Source organism: Rattus norvegicus, chromosome 1 (assembly GCF_021556685.1).
Source record: "Rattus norvegicus strain SHRSP/BbbUtx chromosome 1, alternate assembly SHRSP_T2T, whole genome shotgun sequence".
In the NCBI taxonomy this organism is placed as follows: Eukaryota; Metazoa; Chordata; class Mammalia; order Rodentia; family Muridae; genus Rattus; species Rattus norvegicus.
The window spans coordinates 220,010,024-220,020,000 of record NC_141534.1 but is presented as its reverse complement, the minus strand read 5'-3'; the positions used below and the strand labels follow the sequence as shown (position 1 = coordinate 220,020,000).

Here is a 9,977-nt window from a genome sequence, read left to right as displayed (position 1 = left end):
ACTATTACACAAATCGGCTGCTTTGAATTCTGTGCCTTGGGTATGAGACTGAAGGCTCATGGGTTTGTTTGTTTTCCAGCAGTTTATGAATATGTACTTCTTTTGCTGGGCTATCAGCATGTAATTCCAATTCAGGGGGCTCTGGCATCCACTTGTATGCTGTGTGGGCACCAGGCACTTACGTGGTATAATACACACACAAGCAAAACACTTACAGACGTAAAATAAATAAACAAATCCAAAATGAAAAAGCCATTTTAAAACTTTAAGAGATGAGATCATACTATGCTGCCCAGGCTGACCCCAAACTCCTAAACTTCCATCAAACCTCATGCTTCATGTCTCCTGAGTAGCTAGAATTACAGACACATGCCACCATGCCCAGTTTAGAAAAGGTTTGTGTGGCTCACAGTTTTGCAGAGTTCAGTCATGAGGTGATAGGCTCCAGTACTGGTGAAGCAGCTATGCAGGTGAGGCAGCACCTGATGCAGCGAGCTCATGATGAGCAGTGTTCATTTGATAGCAGGAAGCATGTGTCAGGTGTGTGGGGGTAGGAAAGGGAGAGACTCGATCCTGTTATTTCCTGACTGGAAGACTTTCTAGGTCCCCCAAATTTCTACTACCTTCCAATAACAGTAAGCTGGGGATACATGGGGGGCATTGTCCTTGCAGGAACACTCCCTATCCTAACAATAGCAGCATGCCTAGGTCTTTGTTTTGGCATTTACCTGTTTGGGGTTCTCAGTATTTTTATGTCTTTGATTATTATTGGAAAATCCTTCAGTCTCCTTCATGCTCTCTTTTTCTTTTGTAATTCTGATTGCACTTTGAACAATTTGTGTCCACAGTTCTTGGCATCTGTTCTCTGTGCTTTTCTCTTTGTAAATCATTTTGGGTCCTTTGTATTTGGCAACATCTCTTGGCCTGTCTTTCACAGATTCTTGAATTGTGTCAGATGTCACAATGAGCCCCTTGAAGTCATTTTGCATTGCTGCTGCTGTGCTTTTATTTTTAGCATTTCCATATGACATTTAGACTTTCTAGCTCCCCGCTGGAGCTCCTCATCTGTTCTTATATTTGGCTTGCTTTTCCCCCAGAGCTTTTGATATTGTTTAATTACTTTCAGTTCTTACTGAGAGTCCTACACGAGTTATTCCTGCGTCTGTTTATTGCTTTGCTTTCTTGTAGTTTCCCTCCTTTTAGGCTTATTTTATTTTTCATCATGTATATGTATGTGTGTCTGTATGCCACATGTGATGGGTACAGGAGTTAGTGGAGGCCAAAAACATCGGATCCCCTGGAGCAGGAGTACAAGTGGTTGTGAGGCACCTGATACAGGTGCTGGAATCAAACTTAGGTCCTCTGGAAAAGCAGTTCATGCTCCTAACTCCGAGCCATCCCTCTAGACCCTACATCACATTTTTATTCGTTTGCTTTAAGAAAATTGGAGTGTGTGTGTGTGTGTGTGTGTGTGTGAGAGAGAGAGAGAGAGAGAGAGAGAGAGAGAGAGAGAGAGAGAGAGAGAGACAGAGAAACAGAGAAACAGACAGACAGACAGTATATTTATGCATGCTATGCAGTGCACCTGTGGAGGTCTGAGTGTGAATTTAGTTCTCTTTTACCTTAACATGATTTTGGAGATAGAATTCAAACACAGCAAACAGCTGTGCCTAGTGTGCTAGGGCTTCCAGGGACTCTCCTGTCTTGGTGGAGGAGCAGGAGCACTAAGATTACATGTTTGTTCTTCTCTGTGACTTCTGGACATTCTTTTTTTTTTTTTTTTTTTTCTTTTTTTCCGGAGCTGGGGACTGAACCCAGGGCCTTGCGCTTCCTAGGCAAGCACTCTACCACTGAGCTAAATCCCCAACCCCGACTTCTGGACATTCTAATGCAGGCCTTCATGCTTGCATGTCAAATACTTTACTTACTGGGGTATTTCCTGAGATAGCTTCTTGAGATGAGGTTTCTTTGTGTATCCTAGGCTAGCTTCAAATTCCTTTCTCTCATGCTCTCTCTCTTTCTCTCTTTCTTCCTCCCTCCCTCCCTCCCTCTCTCCCTCTTTCCTTTTGAGACAGGGTCTCACTGTGCAGCCCTGGATATCCTGGAACTCACAGAGATCTGCCCACTTCTACCTCCAGAGTTCTGAGATTATAAGCAAGTTCCACTTGACCTGGATTTGTTTTTAAATTCTTGATCCTTTTGCCTCAGTTTTGCCAGTGCCAAAATTAGTAGGTATGTGCTAACACTCATGTAAAAAGCACATATAGTGGAGTGTGGTTTTTTTTGTTTTTGTTTTTTTTTTTTTGGTTCTTTTTTTCGGAGCTGGGGACCGAACCCAGGGCCTTGTGCTTCCTAGGTAAGCGCTCTACCACTGAGCTAAATCCCCAGCCCCGAGTGTGGTTTTTTTAATGTTTGTTGAGACAGGTCTCATGCTGCTATGGCTGGCCTGGCATTCACTCCGTAGATAAGGTGGTCTTGAGCTCACAGAGATCTACTTACTTTTGTGCTAGAATTATAGGCTCATACCACCAATCCAAGTGGTACATATCTGTAATGCCAGCATTCTTATAGTAAGTACTCAGGAAGCTAGTAAGCCAATCAACTTGGAACATCCAACACAAAAACAAGGTGGAAAGAGGGATGTGACTTCCAAAGCCATACTATAGAATGCATGGATGTGCATGTGCAAGTGCACACACACACACACACACACACACACACACACACACACACACTGTTTTAAAAAGTAAAATAGGGGCTGGGGAGATGGCTTCATAATTGAGAGCACTTGCTATTCTTGCAGAAAACCCAGGTTTAGTTTCAAGCACTCACATGGTTGCTTGCAAACAACTATAATCCCAGTTACTGGAGAGCTGATGCTTTCTTCTGGCCTTCACTGGTACCAGTCGTGCACATGATACACATATATACCTGCAGGCAAAACACTCATACACAAAAAATAAATACTAGGAAAAGAATTGTTTTAAAGATTTATTTATTCATTTAACATATATGAGTACACTGTTGCTGTCTTCAGACACACCAGAAGAGGGCATCAGATCCCATTACAGATGGTTGTGAGCCACCATGTGGGTGCTGAGAATTGAACTCAGGACCTCTGGAAGAGCAGTCAGTGCTCTTAACTGCTAAGCCATCTCTCCAGCCCAAGAAAAAAAAATTAACCCTCCCAAATCACAAAACACCCAGAACACTCACTGGGTGCCAGGCTCTGGACAGACAGAATCTGTCTTCTTTTTAGCATTTTATTTAGTTCTCTGGAGACTCACCTAAATTTTGCTGGTAGGAGGCTTTGCTTGTAATTGGCCTCTTAGACAACTATCTCTAGGGTAGAAAGAGAGATTGAAAATGATGAACACTACTAAACTCCTACCACTAGACAAGACTAGCATTCTTGCTTTTTGTCTTCTAGCCCTGTTGCCTGTCTACTAACATCTCATTCCTCAGATTTATCTTCATTCTTTGGGCCTCTCATCTCTTCCCAGAGATTTCCACTGGCTCAAGTTTACAGTAGTTAGTTTCTGTGCCTTGCAACCAAGGGTCTCTAACTGATGAAGAGAAGAAGCAGAGCTTTTGTTTCAGGAAGTTCATAGCTTAGAGTGGGAGATGGAAATAGAGCTCCCAGAACAGGAAAGAATAGGAGACACAGTGCTGTAGTCTCCCTTTATTTGCAGGGAATTTATTCTAAAGTCCTCAGTGGATTCCTAAAACGGAATGATACCAAGCCCATGTAGTTCATGCTTTTCCCATATATGTATGTGCGCGTGCGTATACACACACACACACACACACACACACACACACACACACACACACACCCTGCAGTGTTACCTGCTACACAGCACCAGAATCAACCTGTCTGTCCATCTCTGTGCCCCAGTGCCTTTTTTGCATTACTACTCTTGTATTTTGGGTCTGTTATTGATTAAAAAGAATATGGTTATACAGTTTTAATCCCAGCACTCAGGAGGCAGAGGCAGGTGGATCTTTATGAGTTTGAGGCCAGCCTGGTCTACCTAGAGGGTTCCAGGACAGCCAGAGCTACATAGAGAGACCCTGTCTCAAAAAATAACTAAACAGTGGTGGCTCACATCTTTAATTTCAATGTTGACACTAGAAGCAGAGGCAAGGAGATCTCTGAGTTCCAGGACAGCCAGGGTTGCAGAAAAACTTTGTCTCAAAAACAAACAAACAAAAATGAAAAATATGGTTACTTAAACATAAACCTGCAATATTTATACATTTACTATATTCCCAAAACAGAAGTGTCTGAGTGACTCACACATGGGTAGCATTTACAGTGTACATACATGGACAAGAATGATGCATACTCAAGACAGAAAGAACAAGATGGCTTAAGATTTTATCAGCTTATGACAAATAGTTTAAATAAAACTCACTAATTATTTCCAGAATTTTATATTTTGTCAAACTACAAGGACCCAAGGTAAATGATATTGTGATGTGAAACCACAGATAAGGGGGAAAACTACTCAGTGTACCCAGAGGACAACTGAGGCCAAATGCAAAGCCAAACAGGACAGCCAGGATCACGCAAGCCAAGGGCCATCAGATTTGTTCCTTATGCACCAGCGAGTAAATATTTCAATCTTAAGGCCGTATGAGCTCTGTTGTGACTCCTTGGCTCTGCCATTGTAATACAAAGTAGCCTGGGTCATAATGCAAGCAAATGAGAGCAGCTGCACTAACAAAGCTACTGACACGTGTAGGCCAACAGTCTGCCAACCCTGGTGTAGCCTAGAGTATTCGGAGGAAGAACAGAGATGGCCTAAGGGCTGTTTATCCATCTGTGGTTCTTGGCATTGCCAGAGTTTCAGTTTGCTTTTTGTTGTTGCTTGCCTTTAGATTAAAAAAAAAAAGATTTACTTTTTCTTTAAAAACTATTTTTATGTTGTACAGCGTGTGTGTGTTCAGAGGATTACTTGTGGGAAGTGGTTCTTTCTCCCATGTGGATTCAGAGATTAAACTCAGTTATCAGGCATGGTGGCAAGGCTCTATCCACTGAGCCTTTGAACTGGCTCTTAAGGTTTACCTTATTTTTATTGATACATGTGTGTGGGTGCGCTGTGGGTGGCCAGAAGAGGGCAGGGTATCTCCTGGGATTGGAGTTAAAGGTAATTGTGAGTCCCCTTGAAGAGCAACAAGTGCTCATAACAGCTGAGTCATCTCTCCAGCCCCAGTTTTGTTTTTTGAGATAGGGTTTTTACTCTTGCCCAGGCTAGTCTGGAACTCACTCAGGCCCAGGCTGGTCTTGAACTTGCAATAATCTTCCTGCCTTAGCCTCATAACTGCTGAGATTCCATAGGCATGGACACTGTATGCAGCTTCGTAGCTCCACATCCTTTACATCAACATTGACTGTGCACAATCCTTTCTGCCTACCCTTCTGTTGCAGAAGCAAAACCAGCTCCAGAAATATTTGAAAATGAAGTCATGGAACTACTGAGAGAATTCACCAAAAACAAAAACAAAGAGCAGAGACTGCGTGCCCCAGATCTGGAATATCTCTTTGAAAAGCCTCGTTAAGCCGGGTGCCACTGCCTGTTGTGGTGGTCATTATATGGATAGAAACTGCTTCTGGTACTGACCTTGGCTTCCTGCTTCTCCTTAGACACTTGAACCTCTCCCAGGACAGACATGTAATGTGTAAGATGACTCATCTAACCTGTGCTTGTCTGTAAAACCCAAGTCAGACCCCTTACCTGGCTGATATGTGCTGTGCTGCAGGTCTGCCACAAGAGGGCACTGTAGGGAAGCGAGTCCACTGCCTCAGCGCCAACAATGCAAAAGACACTGCTGCTGTAGGAAGAGCTGACCCCATCCTCCTCCACCCAGTGGCCCTGGACTTTTTTAAGATAAAACCACCCCAACCTGATAGTTCCACCAAAGAATGTCGATTCAGGCCTCTAAACTGAGCCCATCAAAGGTACAGCAAGCTGAATGAGGGCACCAAAGCAGGAATATTGTGGGCATACTGCTTAAGTCAACATCCTCATCAGCTTTTCACAACATACATGTTTTAAACTGAAAGATAGTTGAATGTTGAAGACTATCGAGAAGAAAGTCAACAGTTCACTAACCCTCACAGTTATCTTCATTTTTGTCTGATTCTCTGCTACATATAGTCCTATAATGGGGTTTTACAAGCTTATAGTCATAAGTTTTCTGACCTTCTGGTATTGTGGCAAACTTTCCTCTCATTCTGACAGCCATCAAATTATTTTAGTTGACCAAATAATAATGGCATATAAGAAGTAACATATTAACTGTGTCATAGGTCCTACCCTCGGGGAACTGAGGTAGGAACAGCACTAAGAATTTGAAGCTAGCCTAGATCACACTGTAGAGTGAGGCAGCTAGGAGAGCTGTGCACTCCTGAAGGATTCTTTCTGCAGGAGCTCTGGCTGGTATGTGAAGGTGCTGGCTGGAGAGAAAACTGGCCAGCACTGAGAGACTTGGGTGGGTAACTACAGGAGCTATAGGAAAACGGGAAAGATACCTGTCCAGGGAGGGAAGAGGGGAACCAGCCTTCACTTACCTCAGAGCACTTCCACAGACAGATAGCATTAGGCCTGTTTATGGACAAGAGATTAGCTTGGAAGGAGTCAGTAATACAGCCATGATCAAAAACCAGAATTTGGGCCTGGAGAGATGGCTTGGTGGTTAAGAGCAATGGCTGGCTGTTCTTCCAGAGGACCTGGGTTCAATTTCTAGTACCTACAAAGCAGCTCACAACGGTCTATAGCTCCATTTCAGAGGATCTGACACAGACACAGAAACACCAATGAACATAAAAATATAAACATAAAAAAGTAAATAAAAAGATGAAAGCTGGAATTCATTATTGTTTGATCTACATCCAAAGCTCATGAACGTCCTGCTAGACAACATGGCTTCTCTGTTAACATTTAGTAGCAACCATCACTTCTGGACAATTGAAGGCAAGAATGACAATATTGAGACACAGCTCTGTATTGCTCTATGGTGGGTAGGAGGCCACCAACTACTTCCCAAAGTGAGGAGCTTCCACCCAGAATCACCCAGGCCCCACTGTGGCTCTGGTAAGAAGTGGTGCAGCGTGATGGCTATGAGCTCAAGCCATTGCTTTATTGCTTTGCTGCTGGAGAAATTTACTGGCCTAAGCTGTGGTTTCTAACTAAGGGTGATAATCACTTAAGTCTCAAGATTGCCAAACGCTATAATAGGTAACACTGGATGGCATCAGCACCCGGGATAGCATAGGAAGACAGGAACCTTTGTTCAAAGCCTCACACTGAGATTTCTGTCTTCTAACAGACCGTCAACTGCACATATACAGACAAGGCAGTCTCATCTGAAAGTCAGGAGGCTAATCCTATTAAAATAACCACAGAGTGCCTTACCAGAATGCAAAGTAGAAGGAAAAAAAAACCCTACCCTGGTGACAAGTCCTTTGATGGAAAAGTTTAGCACTCACTTAGGCAAGGAATAGGGATGAGAGCTACGGAGTAAAAGGAGCTTACAGAGATGCTAGCCCTTTGGGCTTCTGATGTCCTAGGGGTGGTGGGGGTGCTAAACAGGCAGGGTTTATATATAGAAACATCTGGACTATAAGGAGTGCACAGGAATTGCATAGCGCCTTCCCCATTTATCCTGGGCATGTTATACAACAAGCCCCAGAAGCCAAGTATGCACCTCAGTTCTGATCCCTTCTTACCCTCATTTTGTCTTATTTCACATGGTGTTCGGCGTGCACCTGGGAATGGCATGCTTCTAAAGGAACTGTTTCCCTTCATGCTGCTGGCTTGTGTCATCTTTGAAAGGGAAGGATTTTGCTAACTTCAGCTGCTCAGTGTCAAGCCCAAGGGTGCTATGTAAACAGTTTTCTCTTTTATTAGACAGTAAGTAAAACTAGACTGGCCACAGTGCATTTTCAGAAAAATAAACGTATCACCAGGGCCAGCAGCTCCCATGACCCATGAGAAGCAGCAACTAGACTTTTTGTTCTTGGTTTGACATGTCACTGCTCAGTGACCTCATTCAGAGCCTGTACTGGGCACATGAGCATTTGACCTACCCTGTGAGTACCCTTGCACAGGTTCTTCCAGACACATCAAACTAGGTCAAGGCTGCTTCCTGCCCCCTCCCCCTCCCAGTTCTTCTCTTCACTGTTTTAAGTTGAGGCTTCCCATGACAGCTGAGTGTTTCTTGTGGCTGCCGTTAGAGAGGCACCTCATAGTGGCTTGGAGCACCATCTGGAGTTCATCCAGTTTCTTCAGCTCCAGCCAAGGTGACAGTGGCATAACCTGGCTTGTATTTTTAAGCATCAGAGGGGAAGGAGTCTTCTGAGATAGTTGAACTTCACATTTATCTTTCAATCCATCTGCCACTTTGAGGCTAGACAAGGAAAGCTGAAAGCCAGGTATGGTGGCACCGGCCTATAAGCCTAGCATTCAGGAGACTGAGATAGATAGTTACAAGTTCAAAGTTAGCCCAGGCTACACAGTTAATACCAGCCTAACTAGGATTATGGAATAATACCCTGTCAAAAAAATGAGGTGATGAACAACTGAAAAAGACACTAAATGTCAACGTCTGGCCTTCACATACATGTGTACATACCCATTCACACAGACAAAAACACATGTGCATGTACACCAGTACCAATAGCACACCAATTCATAGACCAAATAGCCAAGCAGCCTTATGTGGTAAGCGGGTCAGTGAAACTGGGAAGCAGAAAGTCCCCTTGTTAGTACAGCCCATTACTTATATGATACTGAACTTCCTGCCTTTCAACACTTGATGAGTCTGTTCAGATGTCACCCAAGGCAAGCAAGCTCTCTGGGGATGGGCTATGGAAGCGTCTTTCCTCCGTCTAGTAGAGCAGTGTGAGGGGGTGGGTAGCTTTCGGCAGAGGCGCCCTGGTTTTTTTTGGTTCTTTTTTTTGGAGCTGGGGACCGAACCCAGGGCCTTGCGCTTCCTAGGTAAGCGCTCTACCACTGAGCTAAATCCCCAGCCCCGAGGCGCCCTGGTTTTGAGAAACAAATATCTAGTTATATCTGGTGGTGTGAATCTGTCTTCTTTTCTACTCACCAGACTGAAGGAAGAGAACTGCTGGAGTCTGGGGGTCCTAGGCAATGCAGATCCTGTTTCAACAAAACTTTTAAAAGGCAGTCCATTGATAGAAATGTAGATATCTCTGCTGTGAAAGACAGTGTCAGTCTTGAAGAGTGGAGATGTGCAGAGAATTCGGACCCCAATGATGAGACATTAAAGCCAGGTCCTGGGCTGCTCCTGAGTTTAAAGTAAAATGTGAGCTAGGCATATCAGCTTATGTAACTAGCCAGCACGGCATGCGATTCTTTGTTTTTGTTGCTATTTATTTTTTTAAAATGTGATCTTATGTAGCCCAGGCTAGCCTTGAGCTTGATATAACCTAAACTTCTGATTCTCCTGCCTTTACCTCCCACAGGTTGAGACTACATGTGTGTGTGCTACTAAGCCGGTGTGATGATTCAGCGGATAAGGTGCTTTCCACCAAGCCTTAGAACCTGAGGTCAATCCCTGGGAACCACATGGTAGAAAGAGAGAACTGACTCCTCCAAGTTGTCCTCTGACCTCAATATGCATACTATAGCTCTCACAAAATACAAGGGTGCTACATACCCAGCTTGTTAGTATTTAATAAAGATACTCACCTATGGGGTTGCAGAGATGGCCCAGTACCTACTGCTCTTGTGGTTTCCAGCACCGATGTGCAGATCACACACACACACACACACACACACACACACACACACACACACACACCACAGAGACCCATAATTAAATGTCATAAAAATGTGGGTCAAGAAGGATGGCTCGGGTTAAGAGCGATTGTAGAGGTCCTAAGTTCAGCTTGCAGTTGTCACCAGGCCGTTCATAACCACCTGTAACTAGCTCCAGGGCATCTGACT

General features: G+C 44.0%; 1 protein-coding gene across 28 annotated transcripts in view; it reads left to right on the top strand.

Annotated features, from left to right (window-relative positions):
• The window catches only part of Sdhaf2 (succinate dehydrogenase complex assembly factor 2), a 27,701-nt gene extending 17,955 nt beyond the window's left edge, over positions 1–9,746 (top strand). For 5 of the 28 annotated variants that reach the window (XR_015631107.1, XR_015631121.1, XR_015631112.1 and 2 more), the window contains 2 exons: positions 5,435–5,619; positions 9,494–9,746. Coding sequence is in view for 5 of the 28 variants with exons in the window: in XM_087574660.1 (XP_087430786.1) it covers positions 5,435–5,565 (131 nt within the window). In the remaining 23 variants the exon portion in view is untranslated. Of the gene's footprint in view, positions 1–2,075; positions 2,233–5,434; positions 6,877–9,493 lie in introns of those variants that run through there. The other 23 variants (XR_015631106.1, XR_015631120.1, XR_015631111.1 and 20 more) reach the window with 8 other exon arrangements.
• The last annotated feature ends 231 nt before the right edge of the window (positions 9,747–9,977 follow it).